Source organism: Lepidochelys kempii, chromosome 7, assembly GCF_965140265.1.
Source record: "Lepidochelys kempii isolate rLepKem1 chromosome 7, rLepKem1.hap2, whole genome shotgun sequence".
Lineage (NCBI taxonomy): Eukaryota > Metazoa > Chordata > Testudines > Cheloniidae > Lepidochelys > Lepidochelys kempii.
The window spans coordinates 125,863,766-125,886,213 of NC_133262.1; the positions used below are offsets into that span (position 1 = coordinate 125,863,766).

Sequence of the window (22,448 nt, forward strand, 5' to 3'; positions counted from 1 at the left end):
AGCACAAGGGGGTCCTGATTCTGAGTGCAGCTCTAGGTGCTACTACAATGCAAATAGTTCATGCATGAATGATAAGAGTGGCCTAGTCATGCTCTGGAAAGATAACACGGCTACTAGGACTCGGTGAGCTAGGGCAGAGCTCTCCGGTGGCAGCAGGATTTCATTTCAGAGAACTGGATTCTTAGTGAAGCTCTCAATGCAACCTCCACACAAAAAGACCCTCTCTAATACAATGACAGTTACTAGCTTCTGGTTATGAAGTTTGCACAGAGATCTTAGGAACAAATAAGAAAGTTTTGCTTCTAGGCAGGAAATCCCCCTTAGCACACCTTTCTGATTTACACTGATCTCTGATATACACCACATGTGTCCCCTCCTTCCCTCACCCACATTCGCAATGGTTCTGTTCCACATTTAAGTGATGAAAAGTTAAGACCTGTGGTTACAACTTCTATGAGAAACTTCATTTTGAAGGGCTGCTACATTTCAACTTTATTGCCATGAGGAAAACTGAAGAAACAAAAGCCTTCAGTCATTCCGTCATGAAAACCCCTAGTGAAGACATTTAATAAGTGGAAGTTTTCTGCCGCAAGTTGTTGAAATATTGACCTTTGGGCTAAAGCAGCGACACTTATTTCTACAAATGTTTTGTATGAACCCATGGTTGTATGAATCCACGGTTTATGCCGTGCAGTTAGTTTCTCCAGTCTGCATCTCCACAGACTGAGATAAAGACAAAACTCTTCCCTTGAGATTTGTTAGGTTAGCCCAAGATCAGGGCTGCTTTAACTAGTGAAACCCAGAGATGAAAGAAAGACCCAGAATGACCCACCTCCCTGTATGTAGCAGAATTCAAGAGTGTTGATCTGAGTGCAGATCAGATCAGGCATGGGGGGGGGGGGTGGAACAGACAGACTGGCAAATATGTCTGCTTTTTCCATTCAATACTTCACCGTTTGACTAGCCCTCTGCAAATTATTGTCTTTTCTACTGATCTACCACTGGGATCTGTCTTTCTAAATTAATTGGTTTCCTAAATAATTACTTATGGTAAATCTTCAGCTAATGGCTCTTTTAAGTCACAGCTAGAAAAGGTATATTTTAAAAAACAGACACAAATATTGTTACTTTTTTCCTATTTGTATTCATTACATTCCCCTTTCTTATTTAAATAATGCAGGACAGAGCTTTGCCACTGACAGTTTCCTGAAGTTTCTTTGCCTGAATTAATGCTGTCCAAAGGGAAGGAAAAATGCTTATAAAAATATTTCAAGGGAGAAAAAAATTCTAAAAAAAAAGCCAGAACCACTAATACAAAAGCAAAGTGCTGCAATTTGCAATTTTTAATTTTAAGGTACTGAAATGCTTTTTATTATCTGTTTTTAATGAGGAAAAGTAAATAAATGTGGACAATTGAAAAATTTTAAAACCTTTTAAAAACAGCAATTATTAATAAAACTTCAGCTTGCCACTCTTTTTGGAGTTAGTGATTTCATTGGCATTATTAGGGTTTCTCACATGAGGAAGGGCTGCAAGATCTGGCCCAAAACACAGGTAAGATTTGAACCTATGGGACACACAGGAAACATCCCAAAACACCGAAGATTATTTATGAGAAGGCAAACATCCTACCTTTTAAAAAAGGAAACAAAAGTAACCCTACAATCACCTCTCAGTGCTAGCTTCAGACCAGTTAAATAATGGAAAATGTCATGGGGATGGGGTGGGGGAAATATGTGAAAATCTGAAGAATAACTGAACCAAGGCCAGTAAGCAGCCTGCCTTTATGGCAGTCAAATCATGTCAGACCAATGTAATTGCTTGTTAGGGCTGTATTACAAACTGTAGTCAGTGTAATAAATAAATGAAGTCAATTTAATAAATAAATTGTAGTAAAGCTTAATTAGTATCTTAATTGTAGTACAGCACTAAATCCTTCTCTGGCATAACTGCTAGAAAAAATGGAGATAAACCAGCGATAAATCTGGTCCAATAACTTAAAAAAATGTCAGTAAACAGAATTAAATTCCAATAGGCTGGAACACTCTCAAGCGGACTGAAACATGCAGCCCTAAACAAAAGGAAACAATGAACAGCAACGGATGGGGCTGGCGAAGGTGCCGAGCAGTGTTAAGACTGGTCTCATTTAACATTTTCATTAATTATCTGGAAGTGGAGTAAACAGCAGGCTCCTTGCGCTAGCAGAGGATGTGAAATTGGGAGGCGTGTGAACGCCCGCGCGGGTAGAGAAATGAGGCGAAGAGGCCAGAAACGTTAGAAACGTGGGAAGGAAAAGGCAGAGAGGGCTGAGAAACGGAGGCCGGGAGACTCAGCAGCAAATCGAAGTGGGATTTTTTTCTGCTTTCTTTGGTGAAAAAACAAAACAAAACGAGAATGGTTCCAGCGGGCTCCACGGCTGGCACGCCGCAGCCAGGAACAGGCGAAGGGACCTGGACGGAGAGATTTGCCCCCTTGCTCATGGCGGGTTTTGACCAGCTCTCTAACCACCAGAAGATGAGACTCGCCCTCGCTGCATGCAAAGCGACCCCGGCCCGGACAGCGCGGAAAGCGGCGCCGGGCCAGGGGCTGCGGCGGCCCGGCAGCCGGTGCGAGCACCGCAGGGGGCCCAGGGCAGTTCGGGTTCGGCCTGCAAGGAGCACCGGCCAAGAAGCCGCGGCGCCGAGACACCACTGGACAGGTGTGAGCCTGACGGGACCAGAGCCCGAGCCGGGCCCCGCCGTGCCGGGAACAGCCCCCACCTGGGGTGCGGGGAGCCGAACCGGGCCCCCGGTGCCGGGAACAGCCCCCACCTGGGGTGCGGGGAGCCGAACCGGGCCCCCGGTGCCGGGAACAGCCCCCACCTCGGGTGCGGGGAGCCGAACCGGGCCCCCGGTGCCGGGAACAGCCCCCACCTCGGGTGCGGGGAGCCGAACCGGGCCCCCGGTGCCGGGAACAGCCCCCACCTCGGGTGCGGGGAGCCGAACCGGGCCCCCGGTGCCGGGAACAGCCCCCACCTCGGGTGCGGGGAGCCGAACCGGGCCCCCGGTGCCGGGAACAGCCCCCACCTCGGGTGCGGGGAGCCGAACCGGGCCCCCGGTGCCGGGAACAGGCCCCACCTCGGGGGGCGGGGAGCCGAACCGGGCCCCCGGTGCCGGGAACAGGCCCCACCTCGGGGGGCGGGGAGCCGAACCGGGCCCCCGGTGCCGGGAACAGGCCCCACCTCGGGGGGCGGGGAGCCGAACCGGGCCCCCGGTGCCGGGAACAGGCCCCACCTCGGGGGGCGGGGAGCCGAACCGGGCCCCCGGTGCCGGGAACAGGCCCCACCTCGGGGGGCGGGGAGCCGAACCGGGCCCCCGGTGCCGGGAACAGCCCCCACCTCGGGTGCGGGGAGCCGGACCGGGCCCCCGGTGCCGGGAACAGGCCCCACCTCGGGGTGCGGGGAGCCGGACCGGGCCCCCGGTGCCGGGAACAGGCCCCACCTCGGGGTGCGGGGAGCCGGACCGGGCCCCCGGTGCCGGGAACAGCCCCCACCTCGGGGTGCGGGGAGCCGGACCGGGCCCCCGGTGCCGGGAACAGCCCCCACCTCGGGGTGCGGGGAGCCGGACCGGGCCCCCGGTGCCGGGAACAGGCCCCACCTCGGGGTGCGGGGAGCCGGACCGGGCCCCCGGTGCCGGGAACAGGCCCCACCTCGGGTGCGGGAAGCCGAACCGGGCCCGCCGTGCCGGGAACAGGCCCCACCTCGGGGTGCGGGAAGCCGGACCGGGCCCCCGGTGCCGGGAACAGCCCCCACCTCGGGTGCGGGGAGCCGAACCGGGCCCGCCGTGCCGGGAACAGCCCCCACCTCGGGTGCGGGGAGCCGAACCGGGCCCGCCGTGCCGGGAACAGCCCCCACCTCGGGTGCGGGGAGCCGAACCGGGCCCGCCGTGCCGGGAACAGCCCCCACCTCGGGTGCGGGAAGCCGAACCGGGCCCGCCGTGCCGGGAACAGCCCCCACCTCGGGTGCGGGGAGCCGGAGAAGAGCGAACGCAAGGCCGGGGCTGCCGAAGGGCGCCGGGGAAGGATGCTCAGGGCTGAATCTGCCCCTCTGGGCTCCGGGCTGCGCGGGGAGGGCACCGCATCCTCCGGCCGCTCCGCGGGCAATCGGCGGGGACAGAGCGAAGCGCTGGGAGCCCAGGACCCTTCCCAGCCGCCGGATGGACCCCCGTGGGGGCAGCAGGAGCCCCGCAAGGGAGGTTGGCACCGCCCGGCGCTCCGGCCCTGCCCTGCCGGGGGCTCTTTCGGCTGCCTCTGCCGAGCTCCGAGCCTGCTCGCCGCCCGAGCCCTGCTCAGCAGACACCCCAGCGCCAGCAGCTTCGGCTGGGCCAGGCGGACAAGGCGGCTGAAAGCTGCGCCCCGACACCACCCCGATGGGCGCCAGGCCGCAGGGGGCTCCGGGCCCAGCGGACAAGCCCGGGGACGCCTCGGCATTGAACCTGCGGGCTCGGGGCCCTGAGAGGAGCATAAGGGCTGCCGGGGCGGCGAGACCCACCCAGCCCCGAGTGAAGCGGGGGCAGTCGGCGCCCGGGGCAGCGAGCTGGTTCACAAGCCAAGGGAAGTGAGGCCGAAGCAGGCCCCTCCGAAGGGCGCGTGTGTGCGAGCGTTACTCGGGGAGATGGAAACAGGCTTCCTACCGGGCAGCGGGTTTTTTTACCCGGCATCCAGAAAGTATCGTCCGGGACCTCCATCTCCCTACACACCGCCCAGAACCACGCACCCCTCCCCCCCACAACTACACACCCCGAGAACCACGCACCCCTCCCCCCCCACAACTACACACCCCGAGAACCACGCACCCCTCCCCCCTCACCACCACTACACACCCCGAGAACCACGCACCCCTCCCCCCCACAACTACACACCCCGAGAACCACGCACCCCTCCCCCCTCACCACCACTACACACCCCGAGAACCACGCACCCCTCCCCCCTCACCACCACTACACACCCCGAGAACCACGCACCCCTCCCCCCCACAACTACACACCCCGAGAACCACGCACCCCTCCCCCCTCACCACCACTACACACCCCGAGAACCACGCACCCCTCCCCCCCCACAACTACACACCCCGAGAACCACGCACCCCTCCCCCCCACAACTACACACCCCGAGAACCACGCACCCCTCCCCCCTCACCACCACTACACACCCCGAGAACCACGCACCCCTCCCCCCTCACCACCACTACACACCCCGAGAACCACGCACCCCTCCCCCCTCACCACCACTACACACCCCGAGAACCACGCACCCCTCCCCCCTCACCACCACTACACACCCCGAGAACCACGCACCCCTCCCCCCTCACCACTACACACCCCGAGAACCACGCACCCCTCCCCCCCCACAACTACACACCCCGAGAACCACGCACCCCTCCCCCCTCACCACCACTGTACCCTCAGCACACCCCGAGAACCACACACACCTGGCCTCCCTCCGACCCCATCACAGCAGAAATAAGGAGAGGTAAAGCACCGACCAAAACCAAGGGCCAGGGGTCCATTCTCCTGCCCGGCCCAGCCTTCGGCCCGCAGCACCCCACACCGGTCCCTCCCCGAACTCATCCGGGCGTCGGCGGCCAAGCAGCAGGAACCAGGCTTTGACACCCGTCCCCGTACCAAGGGCGCCCCGGGGGCCGCTGGCCGCCCTGTGGCCCAGGGCCTGGAGACCTGCAGCGACTCACCCGCCGCAGAGCTGCCTGCCAGACACACGGACCTGGTCGGCCCGCTGCGCCCATTCCCTCCCGCCGCCCGGTGCAGCCCACCCGGCCCCACACCGACACCCCGCTTCCTGCCTCCGGGCCCGCTGCCCCAGCAGCCGGGGGTCCCGCGCACAGCCCACAGCCCCGGCCACGCCGGGCGTGTCTCGCCGCCCGTGCCTCCGGCGCACGCCGCCCTCGGTGCTGCAGGGACCCGCCGCGCCCTCCCCAGCTCACCGTCCTCGTAGTTCTTGAGGTAGTAGTCCGGGCCGGGCCCCCCGCGGCTCTTGGCCGGGTTCTTCAGGTTCTGGAACTGCAGGAAATCGGTTCTTTTCCCCGCGAAGCGCAGGAAGGCGGGAGCCAGGCCCCGGGCCAGGGTCACCAGGCGCCTGGAGCTGGGAAGGAGAGAGTGAGGCGCTGAGGGGGGAGCAGCAGCGCCGGGCGCACTGGGGGAGGGGGGCGGGCTGGCTCGGGGCGCCCCAGACCCAAACACCACCTGCGGAGCAGCCCCCACCCCCGTTTGGAGGATCCCACCAGCCCCGTTTCCTCTTCCGCAGGATACAAGGCCGAGCCGGTCCCTGCCCGGCGCTGGCCGCAGCCCCCGCTGGAGCCTGGGCTGCTCCGGGATAACGCGGGGGTGGGGGTAACCCGGGGGCAGGATCGGGCCCGAGGCATATTCCTGGCCAGGAACTTCTGCAGGGGTTAGCCTCGGGCTGCTCTGATCCCCCAGAAGCCCGCGCAGGCCCGGGGACTCCCGAAGGGAGAGAACTCCCGCCGGGACACTGCACCGAGCCCAGGCGAGCAGCTCGCGTCTCATTCGGGCTTTTAAAGACCTTCCAGCGGCCCCGGCGCGGCTGCAAACCCACCTGAGGATCCCTCTCGGGCCGGAAACCAGCCCAGGAGCGGAGCGGTGGGCAGACCCACTACATCTCTCCCACTGCGCCCGGCCCTGCTCGCCTCAGCCGGGCAACCGAAGCCCGCCTCGGCAAAGATGGGGACACCCACCCGCTTCCCCGGGAAATGGCCAGCTGGTCCCTCCCCAGGACCCCGGCGGGCCCGACCCTAGCGAGCCTGCCCAATTGTGGCTGCCAGTTCTCGGAGGCGCTGCAGCTTTGCTAGCGCACAGGCTGCCCGGTCCCTCGGTCGGTGCGCGCCCCGCGCCGTTCAGCCGGCCCGGCCCGCGGACCCTCCCCTGGGCCCGGCTTGGGGCTTTCGAACCAAACCTTGTCTCCGCGCTTCGCCTCTCCGCCGCTGCCAGTCCCTGGGACGCCGCCCGGGCGCGCCACGGAGCAAAAGGCGAATCCAGGGGCGGACACGGGTAGCCTGCGCCCCGGGCCGGGGTCCCGCTGGCGGGGCTGCGCGCCGGAGCCAAGCGCCCAACCCCGCTTTCCCAGGCGCGTGTCCCGCCGTTTGTTCGCCTTGCTACCCCTTCGCGTCAGCGGGAACTGGAACTGAGCGGAGCCTCGGCGCGATGGGAGCTGGGCCCGCGGCAGAGACACCCCGCTCCCCCGCAGACCTCCGGCCTGACGGCCCCCGGGAAGGGAGGGGGCGCTCCCCGGGCGGGGCTGCCTCCTCCAGGCCGCTGCAATTCCACATTGTCTGGGCGAACCGCGGGCAGTTACATCGGAGGGAGGGCTTTGCCCTCGGTCCCAGGAGCTGCCTGCTCGCAACTCGCTGAGCAGCCGGCGGGCGGGCGAGCCAGCCCTGCAGCCTGAACCCAAACCCAGTTCCCCGCCCGGCAGGAACAACCGGCGGCTCTGTGGGCCGTCCCCTCTCGGCTCCCTGGCTGCGGCTGCTGGCTCGGCACCGCCTGGTGCTTTCTGCGGAGGCTAATTGCTGCGGAGAGGGAAGCCGGACATTTTTTCAGTCATAACTGATAAGTTTCTGAAATGCCTCCTCCATTGCAAACATGTGCATCTTAATGGGAACCGCGGCTTTGCTCCTCGGCCACAACGAGCGCTGGCCGCCGCGCAGAGCCGGCCCAGGGCTCTGGACCATTCGCCTGGCTTCTCTCGGGGACTGTGCGAGTGGGGAGCGGGTACGCGAGGGGTGCCCAGGGAGCGCCCGCCTTACCTTAAGAAATCGAGCCAGCCATCATGGATGATGGAGGGGTCCAACTGCAGGGAGAGGAAGTTCTCACTGGTTACCCTGACAGGGCTCTTGGTGTTCACATCGAGAAGAATGAGAGTCCTTCCCTTCACACCTGAAGGTTTCTCTGCGGGGAACGTTCTCCTGTCCCCTGCCTGGGAGGAAAGGGAGAGGTGCGCCAGCAGAGCCAGCCAAGGGGCCAGGAGGGCGAGGAGCCCCGGCGGGCAGGAGCTGGGATAGGGCATGCTGAGCAGGGGCACCCCTCTAATTAAACCTCTCTTTCCGCGGGGACTCGCTGGTGGCTAATTGTTCTTATCTAAAGTGTGGGGCTCGCTGCCTTTTTTTGCAATGTTTTGGTGCTGGTGGAGGGGAACTCACGCCCCTGTCCAGCCTTTCCAGCAGCCGGTGCCAAGACTCCTTGTTAACCAGCACCGCCCCTTTAAGAGATGTAGACTGCAGACATTTTTAACTTTTTCAAGGTAAGGGAAGTCTCCTGGTTTAACCCTCTCAGTTCAGAGCTCAGGAATCTATTCACGAGGCCAAATGTAACCGTGGCGAGTTCGAGTTGTTTTTATTTAATTTGCATTTGCTGGACAAGAACTTAAGGTAAAATGTTCGCTGAGAGAGACACAGGAGAGCGGGGTCCAGTGACCCCGTCGCAGCAAGCAGGGCTGCGTGCTTGCTACAAGCCTTGCACACACGTTCCGAATGCATTTGCAGGATCTTTGGGCAGGGGACTCAGTGTGATGTGTGCTGATGTTCGCATTGCTCTGCGCCAGAAAGGTGAAAGGAGCCCTCTCCGTGCTGGGTGAGTGCTGCGCTCGCTCGTCAGCCAATATTCCCTCCCAACTTTCAAACGAATTTGCTTCCGCCATCCTTACTACCTTGTGCATTCAGTCTGAGCCACAGAACTTTACTGGTACAAGTATTTGTGGAAAGTGCATGTCAAAAGTCTTGTGCCCTGGTCTTATTATCTGTATTATGGCCGCACGCACACCCAGAGCGTCTTTGCATGCTCACAAGTATTCATACCAGAGATGCAGGCTCAACTATTCGGCCAAGGAACAGAAACAAACACTGCCCGGTCGATCACAACAAATCAACACAAGGCAATCAATAAATACTGAGTATAATAAGGGGATCAGACACACACTGAAAATTAATAATTTCAACTGATGAATAAATTGCAGGGGGTCTCCAGGACTCGCAGAGCTGGAAACAAGGCTGAATTAATCTCTTTATTCATTTGGAATTATTAACTCGCTGGGATTCTCAGATTCATAGATTCTAACCACTGAGATCAACTAGTCTGTCCTCCTACATAACACAGGCCAAAGAATTTCACCCACCATTCCTGCAGGAAGCCCAATCTTTCATGGTTAAGCTAAAAGATAGCTTTTTAGGAAGACTTGCCCAGTGGCAGTGAGGGTGGAAAGACCCCAAGCGATGAAGAAGTTACCGCATGGCAAATTTAGCAAAGAAAGGCTGGAGATGAAAAACAGGCCTAGCTGAAACACTCCTGAGTCCCCACTGCAGGGGGGATTGCCTGGCCCACCATCTCCCATATTCGGAAGGAGCCCTTTTGATTTGCTTCTGGCAGCCTCATGTTTTGGAAATATGCCCCAATCTTGCAATCGCTGGTCATGAGAAATGTTCGCTCTCTTCAGTGAAAAAAACCCTCCCTGGTTGTACACAACAGAGACATACAGGAAGAAGGAGTCCTTGTTAGCTAACTGGAGCTGAGAATAGAATAGAATCAACTCTGTTGTCTGGACAAGGCCTCATGCCTTCCCTGTAAAACTGATCAGCTATAGGCAAGTTGTGACAAAGCAGGACTGTTCTTAATGTTTCCTCTGAATACTGTAGGGGTGCCTCAGTTTCCCCTGTGCATTTCTTAAGTCTCTAGGGGGTGGGATAAGGGGGTGTAATAGTTGCAGAGCAAAGGGCCAGGGTATATAAATGGCCGACACTCTGTCTCCTGACACAAGTCCATAGTGGATTTCATGGAGGCTAGTCTCCACTGTCAGAAAGGTGTGTTTTTACATGGGGATAGTGTTATTTCCCCTACAATCCTGGTGGAGAGGAGGATTGGGTAGTTTCAAACCTCAGTGTAGTTAGTGGAGGTCACCTACACACACACACACTTTGGCTAGCTATAGCAAGGTAAAACCTATCCCTGCCTTGTCTCCTCTAGGATTTTACAGGTAGCTAGCACTATCGGTTTGGCTTAGGGGTAGGTTTTTGTTCGCCTTGTTAGGGCTGTGTGGTTTAATTGTGTGGGGTTGTTTTGTTTTTGTGGGAAGGAAGGAGGGCAGCTAGAAGCTGTCTGAGCTCAGCAGAGCTGGGAATTGGTTCCCTGTTGTACTGTCACTTTCTGAGCCTCTCTCTGCGCTGGGCCACAGGAAGTTATGGGGCACGGCCCACTGCCACTCTTTAAACTACCGATTATTCGTTTTGAGCAAGCCAGGACTTGTTGGCCGCGCCAGCTGCCTCCTTGTACCGGTGCGGAGGGAGGCGCCAAATGCAAAAGGCGAGGGAGCTCTCCGCAGGCAGACGGGCACTGCCTCTGTCTTGCGGTAACACCCAGAGCCCCGCAGACGGCCCCGGAGAGCTACGGGCGCTTCTCACCGGACTCGGGAACAGGCGGTCCGGGGGGCTCAAAGCACTTGCAATCTGAGCAGGTTAGAGCCTAAGGCCGGGGATCAGACACTGCATCACCCAGCGCCCAGTTCAGTGCGCCGGACAAAGACCCTGGCCTGCCCCGCCCTGCCCGGCGATAACTGCTCCGTGCCCCACGGGTGGCCTGGCTGCCCAGGGCAGCGGAAAGGGATGGTACATACACCCCTCTGCATGGACACCCTCCAGGCGTCCGACTCGCTCCCCACAGGCCGCACGGGGCCGCGCTCCCGCCGGTGCGGAGGGGGCCGGGAGAACGGCTGCCGTCCGAGGGGTCTGGCAGGATGCTCGCGTTCCCAGGCTCACACAGATTGGCGGCCGCCGCCCCTCCTCCCACCTTCGGGGCAAAGGACGGTCCCCCTCCCCTCCCCACCCAGCCGGGGCCCTGCGCGCAGCACCAAGAGCTGCGGAGCACCGGGGCCGATCCAGCCCTGTTGCTGCGCTGGAGCAGCGCCGGGCGAGGGGGAGAGCCCCGGGGACGGCCCGAGCAGCCCCTGGAGGGCGCGCCGCCTTCCCTGCCTGCTGGGGCCGAGCCCCACTCCTTACACCAGCGCCCGGGGCCGGGCTTCGCACCCAGGCTGGCGGCTCCAGGCCTGACCCCTGGGACTCCTCCCAGAACGCTGCTCGCAGACGCCGCTGGTCTGTGAAAAGGGTCCCCGCCCTGAGCACATGCTGCCCCAAGGGGGGGTCACCGCGGCACGAGCAGGGCGCCTCCCCAGCCCGAGGGGTCGGTGCAGAGCCCCCCGGGGTGCATGGGCACGGACGAGGCCTCCAAACCTGCACTGCCCGCAGACCCGAGGGGGCTCCAGGCAGCCCTGCCTGCCCCTGGTGCGCAGTGGACTGTGCATCTGGCCCCCCGGCCCAGAGCCCGGCTCCCACCAGGCGCCCGGGGCGGGGCAGTCCCAGGCCGGCCGGCACCGCTTCCCCGGCTCACCGTCCGCAGGCTCTCCCGGGGCTCGCCCGAGCCTGAAGTGTGGGTGCAGAGCAGGGTCCGCAGCGCCACCTGCCGGCCACTGCTCCTCAGCGCAGCCCTGCCCGTCCGTAGCACGGGCCAGCCTGGCACGGGTCAGGGCCTGGAGCTGCAGGGAGCCGGGTCATCACTGCACAGGGAAGCAGCTGCCATCCTGTTCCACCTGGATCGCCCCAGGCTCTGGGCGGGAGATGGGCCAGGAGCCCTCTATTTCTCTGCCCCACTGGAAGTGCCCCTGGGCCCAAGGCCCTGGGCTCCCTGCTGCAGGACCCAAGGTCCCAAACCTCACCACTGTGCCACCCCGGCACACTGCAGGACCTGCCTTCCTCCAGGGACCAGGGCACACCCGCAAGAGGGACAACTGTCTGCCGGGGCACCTCCCGCTGCCCCCAAGCAGGAACCAGGAGAGACCTGCGGGAGAGCCACTTAGTGCCCTGCTCAAGCACCAGTCGCAGGCTTGGCCAGGGTGCTCCAGCCCAGGTCCTTGTTTATGGCCTCCAAGTCACTGCACCCACTTCTGGGGGGTCCCCTGGTGCTGTTACTCCCGGGGATCCCCCATGCTACTACTCCAAGGGCTCCCGGGGGTTCCCGGTGCTGTTACTCCCGGGGGGGGGGGGGATCAGAGCAAGGGCAGAGTGTAATCCCCCCCCCCAGCTCTCCCCAGATCTGTCAGCAGCGCAAAAACTGCTGCCTAGGACACTGGCTTGCGCTTCCCAGGGGGTGTGGGCAGCCTGCCCCCCTGCTGGTGCCAGCCCAAGGAAGGGAGCGGGGCACAGCCCTGCGAGCAGCCCAGGAAGCGCTGCCTGGTGAGCTCAGACCCCTCCAGCAGGGGAATAAATCCCAGACGGTCCCCGCTAGAGCAGGAATGGGCAAGGTGACCCTGTCCCGGGGTGCCCCACCCTTCCTGGGGAGGGACAGGGCACAGACGGTCCCCGCACAAGCCCCCGTGGGGTAACCAGCCCGTTAACCGCAGCGGGGCCAGGATTTCACCCTGCCGCACTGAACGCGTTCTCCTCCGGCCATGGCCCCGGCCGGGCTGCGGAAAAAGGAGACGCCCGCCGCCTGAAGGAGGACCGGCCGGCCCGTCGAGCGCCAAACGCCAGCCCCGACACCACCAGCCCGGCCGGGTCCCAGGGCCCGCAGCGCCGCAGGGGCGGGGAGCAGCCTGAGCCAGGGGAGCTGGGGTGACCCACGCGCCTCAGAAATCAAAGCGGCAACCTGAGCGCTAACAAGGGGAACTGACCCGCCTCCCACTGAGGCCTCGGTGGGGACAGGACCCGGACCCCAGCGCCTATCTCCTGGGGATGGGCCGGCGGAACTCTCCGCCATTGCAGCGCTCTCGGCCGGAGCCGGCCGGGAAATCGGTGCCCCAGCTCCCGGCGGGACAGCACAGGGCTCCTCAGCCGAGCGGGCCCGGGGCTGGTAGCCCCACCCAGCACCATGAACGGCTCCCACTCTCTCGGGGGCGGGGGCAAGAACCGCGCTGCAAGGGGTGTCTCCCCCTGGATCCCGCCAGAGCAGGGACGATGGCACTGGCTGCTCCGACAGCGCCGCGCCCTAGCCCGGGGAGCGCATGGGCCACCTCCCTGTCAGCCACCGGAGCCACCCCGGCCCTAAGGCACCCGCGTCCCCCGGGGCCGCTCGGCTCACCCCGCTCTGCGCCACAGCTCCGAGACCCCAGGGGCTTCCAGCCCCTCCCGGCTTCTATTGAACCCGAGCCGCCCGGACAAGCCCCCATCACTGCCTCAGTGGGAGCCCCGGGGCCCGCTGCACAGGCCGGCCCCCGCCCTCCCTGCCTCCCAAGGCAACCCGGGGATGGGATGAGGGCGAAATGCCGAGTGGACTCCCATGGCCCCGGAGCCCAAAGGCTGACGCGGGCACCGGCGGCGCCGCCCGGGTCCCCACGGCTCGGCCCTTCGCTTCAGCCCAGCGCAATGTCCAGTGCCGAGTTCGAGCCCTGACCTAGCGCCGCATAACGGGGTAAGGCCTGACTCCGCGGCGGAGAGATCGCTTCACCCCGGCCCGGATCCGCTCGGCAGGGCAGGGCAGGGCGCGGCGGGCCCCAACCCGCACATCCCTGCCTGGCGCCCGGCTCAGCTTCCCGGCTCGGGGCCGCCCCTAACAGCGAAGCTCCAGGCGCTGCAGCTGCCTGCAGCCGCGGGCCCTTGCGCAGCGGGACGTGGCGGGCTCGGGGCGAACCGGTCAGGGGCTTTCCAGGCAGTCCCAGCCCCGGGGCTCCTGGCACCTCCACCGTGAGCGCACCGCTGCCTTCAGCCCTGGCTCTTTGCACCGTTGCTGGTGTGGGCAGCAGAAGAGCGGGAGGGGGGCGCCGAGAAACAGGCCCCGAGGAGGAGTCTAGACACTGACTTGTTTGTGCTAGGAGAGGCGACCCACAGGGCCCGGCTGGAGCCCCCTGTCCGGCGCGCCCCAGGGCAGGAGGGATCCCCGCTCGGCCCTGGGAGGGAGGATAGCCCGGCCTGCCCTGAGAATCCAGCCAGGCCTGTAGCCAGACAGCGGCCTCCTGGCCGCGGAGCCTGCCCAGCGCACCCAGACAAAGCGCCGGCGGCTGCCTTCGCCCGGCCGCTCCGGAAATAACCTTCGGGCGCGCAGGCACTGGTAGACACGGGGAGAAATCCTGGCTTCGTGGAAGTCAACTGCGAGACTCCCATTGACTTCAGCGGGGGCAGGGTGGGAGCCACAGAGCTGATCCTGGGGAGCTGCGGGGAGGGTTCCCGGCAGAGGGGCCAAACCGCAGTGCGTGGCCCTGGCCGAGCTTCCAGCGACACAGGGAGACACCCTTGCAGCTCCGGCGCAGAACCACTCCCAGGAAACACGTGGATGGACAGACAGATCTCCTGAGCCAGGCCTCCCGCAAGGGTCAGCACAGAGCAAAACCCACTGGGAACAACAGGCCACAGGTGGAACAAGGAGCAGGCCCTGAGGAAGCAGCTGTGCTGTGTGGTGCTCTGGGGGCCCTGCGGACCTGGCCTCTCTCTCCCCCGGGCACTGCAGAGCAGACAGGTGAGCTGGGGCCAGGAGCTGAGCCACCACCCCTTTTACTCTTACTAAATATCTACCCATCAGAGGGGTCCTGAGTTGGGTGTGCACGCAGGTGTTTCTAGCAGTCTATTGCCCTCAGTACGGCTGGGATTTCATCCAGATCAGCCTGAGACTTGGACCGTTTGCACATGAGATTCTTTTTAAAAATCCCAAACAAGCAGCTATTGTTAGTTTAATGAGGTGCTGTGCAAGGAAGCGAGGGGGCTCAGGAGAGGCAAGGGAATCAAAGGCAGAAAGCTCCACCAGGGCCAGAGGGAATTTTTAAAATTTTGCTTTAGCAACAGCCTATTAGGCTCATAGGATCAGGTCTTGCAACTGCCTCTGAAGACCCCTGTTCCCAGTGCAAGCCCCATTGGGGCCAGCAGGATCTGGGCCTAGGTGCCTCTTTGTGCTTTTCAACGGGGTACAAGCAGTTCCCCAGACCGCAGGGCCTCACACTCCCTGCATTACTAGGCATCAGGAGCAAGGAGGCTGTTAGTTCTGGCAGGGGTGGTTTGGGAACCATGTGTTCAGCCCAGGCTGCTGTCCCTTGGGCCCACCAATATAGTTTCCATTTAGTCTCCAGGTTTGTTTAGGCAGTGCTTTGTGTTTACTTTCTGATAAATGGAAGGAGTTGTGTTTGTGGCCGGCTGGATAGGAAATCAAATCACTTTGGACCTTAATTGATTCAGCCTCCTCAGCGCTGGCAGAATGCATTCACTCAGCCAGGGGGCTGCTCTAGTTCATCTGATCTCCTAGTTCAGCATTTGTTATTCCCCCTAAAAGAAACTGGAGTTAAATTTTCCACATTTAAAACCAGATCCTTACCTGTATTACAGAGAAGGCTGCAACTGAAGGGGTGTTCCATCCTCAATTTCATTTTGCATTTCACTCCCCCTGTTCAAAAAGGGAGATTAGTCAAATTCACTTGGGTTTCTAGTAAATTTTACTTTTGGTTCATATGCTGAGTTAATTGGAACAAACACTCTACACAGGGAAGCCTCATTCAAAACATACACACAGTTCATTGACATTTAAAAACTGCACGAACATATTTCCATTAATATTCAGTTTGCAAAGTTTGAAAAATGCACAGAACTTCACTTCTGGGCCCAAACTCCCTGGTGGTTTCCCTTCAAACGCTTTCAACATAACAATACATGGAAATTATTCCTATAAATCAAACTTTAAATATTAGCTAGTGTGAATGATCTGGCCATGACAGTCACCCTCAGAGCCCCTAGCCCACTGTCAGAAGATGTTTAATAAACTGCTCCAAAAGCAAATGTCCCCAGAGTGGCCATGAATCGTACCTGTCCTGACAAGGGTGAAACATGGAGACACCAATGCACATTTCATGCCAAACAAGAGCCTGATCCAAAGCCCACTGAAGTCAATGGGAATCATTTCATTGACTTCAGTGGGCTTTGGATCAGGCCCTAACAGTCTTTTCTTTTCATTGCTATAATATTTTTGATCTTATTCTCTCTGGATGAGAATACTCTGCAGTGAATTGCTGGCTTCACTCATGCACACAGTCCTTAGTCACACACTAGCTGCAAGTCAGTTAAGCAGGCTCCTGTCCCTTTGTCTCTAATAGTCCAGGGCAATCCAAGAGCAACGTGGGGCCCATTGCCCAGCCCCACAACTGTGGTCTGTTCACGAATGGTAGATAATAGCAAACTCAGATACTGCAGCCTTTGGGGCTTGTCAGCCCAGGGACAGTCAGCACAGCTTTGGTTTGTGGGGCGATGAGGTTTACACAAAGCAGATGATGTCAGAGAACGCTGCACAGTATAAAATAACCGTTAGAGTCTCCGGCCCCACCGGAGTCTGGAGAGCAGCGCAGCCTCCCTTTTGATAAAGCTGCTCTCATGTCCCGGCTCTGCTTCAGATACTGTTTCAAACATGTTGATGAAGCCATTTGGCTAGTTTAAGATAAACAGAGAATACTGCAAAATGTGTCTCTTCTTATTTCTTGTCTCAGTTCTATAAAAGCCAGGCCGGGGGAGTCCAGGGGAAACAGGGCTGGGGACGTGGCTCCAGAGGATACAGGATCTCTCAGATCACACACAGCCCAGGATTTCACTGGGTTCCTTAGTGAAACCAAGCGAAAATTAATTGCAGCAGTGTGTACTGAAAGAAATCTCTCTGAGCAGAACCTGATCCTGCAGCAAGTAGTTCACCAAAGTCAAGAGGGAACAAAGGAAGCAGCTTGAAGGAGATGTTCTTGACCAGACAATAGCTTTTCTAAGTATCATCACCTCAACATTGTCCCCATGGGTTGGGAAACAAGAGCCCATAGCTTCTCTCTACCAGGGCAGCTAGCACAGCGAGGACAGGCCCAATTCCCCAGCTGGCAGCTTTCACTCTCATTGCCTCATCTCCAGAGGCTCTTTTGCTCTCCCGAAATTTCCCTGTAGCAGGGAGATTAATTTTCACTGCATTTCTCAAAGAACCTATTACCCTAGTGTGAGGAAGTGGGACTGTGCTTAATGGTTCCTCTGAATAGTGTAGGGGTGCCTCAGTTTCCCCTAGGCAGTTCTTAAGTCTCTAGGTGGTGAGGTAAGGGTGTATGATCACTGCAGAGCCCTAGAAGGCAGGTGTGTGCAGGGGTCTGGACACAGAGAATGGCCGACACCCTGTTTCCTGGCCACTGATGGCCTGGGCCCTCCCCCCCTGCAGGGTGAGAGCTAAAGGGTTGGAGAACAAAGGAATCAGGTGACCTCCTGGCCCTGGGAAAGGAACAAAGCCCAGAGGAGGAGGGGCTGGAAGGAGTTTCAGTTTGGGGCTGGCTGGAGACATGGAGTGAAGGGCAGACGTGGTTGTCTGGCTCACGGCCCCCCAAAATGGACCCAGATGAGGGGTCCTGTTCTTTGCACCTACAAGCTCTGTGTTAGACCATGTACCTGTCGTCTAATAAACCTCTGTTTTACTGGCTGGCTGAGAGTCACGTCTGACTGCAGAGTTGGGGGGCAGGACCCTCTGGCTTCCCCAGGACCCTGCCTGAGCGGACTCGCTGTGGGAAGCGCACAGAGGGGCAGAGGATGCTGAATGCTCCGAGGTCAGACCCAGGAAGGTGGAAGCTGTGTGAGCTGTGTGTCCTGAAGACAGGCTGCTCCCAGAAAGGAGACTTCCCCAGAGTCCTGCCTGGCTTCATGGGGAGCAGTTCCAAAGCATTGCCCAGGGACGCCGTGACACCTAGTATTCTGGGGCAGGGGTCTCCTCTTTCCTTGGGTCCGAAACCTGGAGCTAGCTGCAGGAGGGTGCAGGGTCCACAGCTGCACCAGTTGAAAGACAAGGGCCTGGTTTCTACAATAGGTGAGGTCATAACATTATCCAACATGTTCTTATAACAATTAGAGATGGAAAATACCTGTCACTCCATTAAATATGAGCAGGAAATGTAAAAAAACAGGATTAGCTATGGAACAATTCAGCTAATACATGTGGGGAAAAATAACTCAAAACATTGCAAGGGAGAAAGGAACCTAAGAGCTGGAAAGGCTGAAAGTGGGCACCAAGGACTCTAGAAGGTGCTTGGACACCTCAGTGAGGGGCGCAGTACAGCAGCTCAAATAACATAGAAATAAGAAACCCAGCACAAGCCAATGTGATTTTTGGTGGTTTGGAGACATAGGGTGATGGGGCAGGCAGGAGACAGGTCCCTCTCTGGTTATAGTGTGAATATACCTGGAATACTATATTCAGTTCTGGGCACCTCTGCTAAATTTTTCTAACGCCCTTAAGCGATTTAGAAACCTAAGTCCCATTTTTAAAAGTGACTTGGCTCCCAACTGTCTAAAAGTCACTTTTGAAAATGGGACTTAGGAGTCCAGGTCACAGAGGTACTTTTGAAACTTTTACCCCTCTTTACCAGAAAGACATCAACAAACTGTAGGTGGTATCGGGTGTCCAAATAAGTGGTGGGGTGGCAGACAGCTATCTGCGTATTCTCTCCCCGCACCAAAGTTGATATTTTAAAATGAAATACCAAGACAATATACAATAAGGGGCAGAGAGAAAACAATATTTCTCCCTCTGACTTCCTTTACTATTCTTTCTTAATCCCCCTTTCCTGCCCTCCAATCCAGCTCATGTTTAGAAAGGTGGATTTTCGGAAATGGAATTTTCTCCGAACTGGTCTCCACTTGTTGAGTGCAAGCCAGGGCTGCAGTGCGGTTATAGGACACGGTGTGGTCACCTGCTGAGGCCACCAACAGCAGCAGACAACAAGAAAATAGCAGCCTGCATCACAGCCGTGAGGCTCGCTTGCAGAATGGGGGAGAAGGCCAAAGGAGGAATAGTCACGTCCCTGTCACAGACTAGCAGCCAGGACACTGGCTCAGCTGCCTGCCCAGTTTTTGCTGGTGATGTCCTCAGACAGCAATTCTTCCTCCCTCTGCAAACACAAAGTGGAGGCTGGGGCTGCAGAAATAGCAAATTCCATCTACATATAAACTATTTCAATTCTTAAAAATTAGGGCTTTATTAGAAAAGCCTCTTCTTTTAAACGTGAAAAAGCTTGGGAAGAGGAAGTTGGCGCCAGGAGTGTTCAGCACGCTGAATGAGCACGAGAACGGCCAGGCTGGGTCAGACCAAGGGTCCATCCAGCCCAGTCTCCTGTCCTCCAACAGTGGCCAATGCCAGGTGCTTCAGAGGGAATAAACAGAACAGGCAATCATCCACTCCCAGCTTCTGACACACTGAGGCTAGGAACACTCAGAGCATGGCATTGCATCCCTTATCATCCTGGCTAATAGCCATCGATGGACCTATCCTCCATGAACTTATCTAGTTCTTTTTTGAACCCTGTTTAGTTTTGGTCTTCACAACATCCCCTGGCAAAGAGATCCACAGGTTGACTGTGCATTGTGTGAAGAAATACTTTCTTTTGTTTGTTTTAAACCTCCTTCTATTAATTTCATTGGGTGACCCTTAGTTCTTGTGTTATGTGAAGGGGTAAATAACACTTTCACTTTCTCCACACCAGTCAAGATTTTATAGACCTCTATCATATCCTCCCAATCCCTTAGTCATCTCTTTTCCAAGCTAAAAAATTTCCAGTCTTTTTAATCTCTCCTCATAGAGAAGCTGTTCCATACCCCTCATCATTTTTGCTGCCCTTCTCTGTACCTTTTCCAGTTTCAATATATCTTTTTGAGATGGGACAACCAGATCTGCAGGCAGTATTCAAGATGTGGATATGGATTGATATAGAGGCAATATGATATTTTCTGTCTTATTCTCTATCCCTTTCCTACTGGTCCCTAACTGTTAGCTTTTCGGACTGCGAGTGCACATTGAGCAGAGAGGCATTGTCATAACCAAAAGAGGCAGGTTTGCTGTCTGAACTGGTAAAGCCAGCCTGGGGCTGGAGTCCACATGGCTGGAGGATGTAGATGCCTCCCCAGAGAAGACAAACAAAAGGCCTGATACTCTTCGCGCTGATATTGGATTTACACTGGTGTAATTCCAAAACTTTGGCAGTTACTCCTGATTTACACTTGTGCATGAGAGAAGCAAATGAGGCCCAAAGGCTGCATGTCCCTGCTCTGATGGAGTGCCAAAGACAAGCTCCCGAAGAAAGAGACTGCAGTAAGAATCTCTCTCGGCATCAGATTTGTCAGGAAAATGAACAGTCATTTAGTGTTGTTTTAATTTTCTTGGGAAAGATCCAGTTTTCACCAGCTGAAGTTCTGGCCCCGTCCTCAGTCATGGCGAAAGTGTTGTTTCATTTTTATATTATGATAATTACTTTTGAAAGCCTGGCTCATTTTTACTCTTTATGCCTGTAAATATTTAGTCCATGGCTTTGTTAGACTTATAAATACATTTCTCTTTTTATTTTCCCTTTACCCTGTACTTGCTGTTTTTAATCTTCACGGCAGCCATTGAGAAAAGAGAGTGGGGGAGGGGAGGAGTATCTCTAGAGAGAGTCATTCCAGAACACAGTAAACATGTTCCCAACGCCCCCAAACTATCCTCAACCCCCCTATAAACTATTTAGCATATGTCACATCCTCTCACCTGTCTGCAAGCTTCCTTTTTAGATTGTAAGCTGTTTGGGGCATGGCCTTTTCTTTTTTCTTTTGGTATGTGTGTGTTTGAAAAATGCCTGACACCCCTTTCAGTCACTATATAAATAACAATCTTACGCCCTGATCCTGCAAACACTTACACACTTAACTTTACTACCCTGAGTAGTTCCATAGGAAGTGTCTTTTCTAACATGAGTAGAAACTAGAAAGCAATGGAACTACTCAGGCTAGTAAAATAGAGAATGTGCATCTTCGAGTCTTGTATAAACACAAGGGGGACCTATTTAGGCAGCTCCAAATGGGGTGGGGAAGGTGTTACAACTAGGAGCTAATTAGGAGAAATTCAGGATGAATATGTAGGAATACGAACAGTGAGAAGTATCAGGGCATGGAATTGTCTCTAAAGTGGGGAAGCCTCGTCAGCTGGGATATTTAAAACTAGACTGAATGAAAAATTACTTAGCCTGTACGGTAACTGGAGTTCTTCAAGATGTGCTGCCCATATGCACATTCCACGGATGGTGCACATGCACCTCGTGCCAGAGACCAGAGTCTTTCTGGCCGGCAATATCTGTACAGTGCGCATGCACTCTCAGCCCTCATGTTCGCAGCGACGGTGTACAAGGGCACAGCATGCCTGCCACTGTTCGGTTCCTTCTCAATGCAGAACCCTCAGGGTGAGGGTCTTACAGCCCCACCCACTGCCACCAGAATGTGCCACAGGTCAGGGCAACAGCACCTGTATTTCCCTGCAGTGATCCAGCAAGAGCAGCCTCTCTCAGCTCCCCAGCTATTGCCTTTCTTGGGTGAAGACCGGCATCTCACTCCCTTCTGACCAGGCTGCACAGGTCTCTGCCTTCACGGTGTTGGTCCCCGCACAGATTACCTTACCTGCTGGTTTCCTCTTCAGAGACAGTTACCGGTGAAACTGCGCACAGTTAAAGATTCTGCACAGCTCTCTTTGTGCAAGCCTGTTTTCTTCTTAAGGTAAAAGCACCACAGAAAAAATATATTAAAAATCAATAAGAGAACCTACACGCATGCTAATGAGCTTACCAGAGATCACGCCAACCCTAACACAGGCTCTGACAGGAGCAGTCCTTCAACATCCCACCCGAGGGACTTCCCAAGTTCATCCACAGCTTCCGCTTGGAACAAGCACGCAGGCTTACAGTGCCTCAGTAGGCCCAGTCCTTCCAATTCTTCCCTAAGGAAAGGGGCCCTCTCTGGGCCAGAAGTTTGCTCCATTTGCTGGAACAGGAAGAAGGCCCTGAGCCTGTTGAAAACTAGGCAATTTATCCAAGATCCTTTCTTTGCTGGTCACTGAAGAATTCAGTTTGAACTAGTACATGTAAATGTTTCCAGGGGGTGGCTTCAAAGTGGCTGATAATCAGTGGAACTCCGTAAACATTCCCCTCCTCCTCGAGGCGTTACGTACAATTCCACAAACTCAATTACATTTTTAATACAATGGACCCCAAAGGTATTAAACCTAATTCAGTAAAGCTTATCTCAATTCTATGAAGTTTGTTGAGGACGTAGCAGGGTATTGTCAGTCTGCCACAAAGGGGATGGAAGGGCTGGGCGGGTTGTGGAATGTGCATCTGGACGACACATCTGGAAGAACTTCAGTAACAATACATAGTAAGTAATGTCTCATTCTCCTTTGAGTGTTTGTCCGTATGCCCATTTCACTGATGGCGCCCCCCAAGCAGTGGTTTTGTTAAGAAGATGGGAGTTCGGAGTAATTAGGTAAACAGTGCATGAAGAACTGCTTTACCCAGTGCAGCATTGGAACTGGAGGCCTCTGTCAGGGCATAGTGCACCATGGACACGTGAACTGATGCCCAAGTGGCTGCTTTACAAATGTCTGATATCGGTAAATGTCACAGGC

At 57.1% G+C, this 22,448-nt stretch overlaps 1 protein-coding gene across 2 annotated transcripts in view; it reads right to left on the reverse strand.

Moving 5' to 3' along the window:
• HPSE2 (heparanase 2 (inactive)) overlaps nt 1–10,820 on the reverse strand; it is a 272,272-nt gene extending 261,452 nt beyond the window's left edge. For both annotated transcript variants that reach the window (XM_073354666.1, XM_073354667.1), the window contains exons 1-2: nt 7,814–10,820; nt 5,978–6,135 (exon numbers count right to left, since the gene is read on the reverse strand). In XM_073354666.1, coding sequence (XP_073210767.1) covers nt 5,978–6,135; nt 7,814–8,073 — 418 coding nt within the window. In that variant the 5' untranslated portion in view covers nt 8,074–10,820. The remainder of the gene's footprint in view (nt 1–5,977; nt 6,136–7,813) is intronic.
• Nucleotides 10,821–22,448: the final 11,628 nt, after the last annotated feature.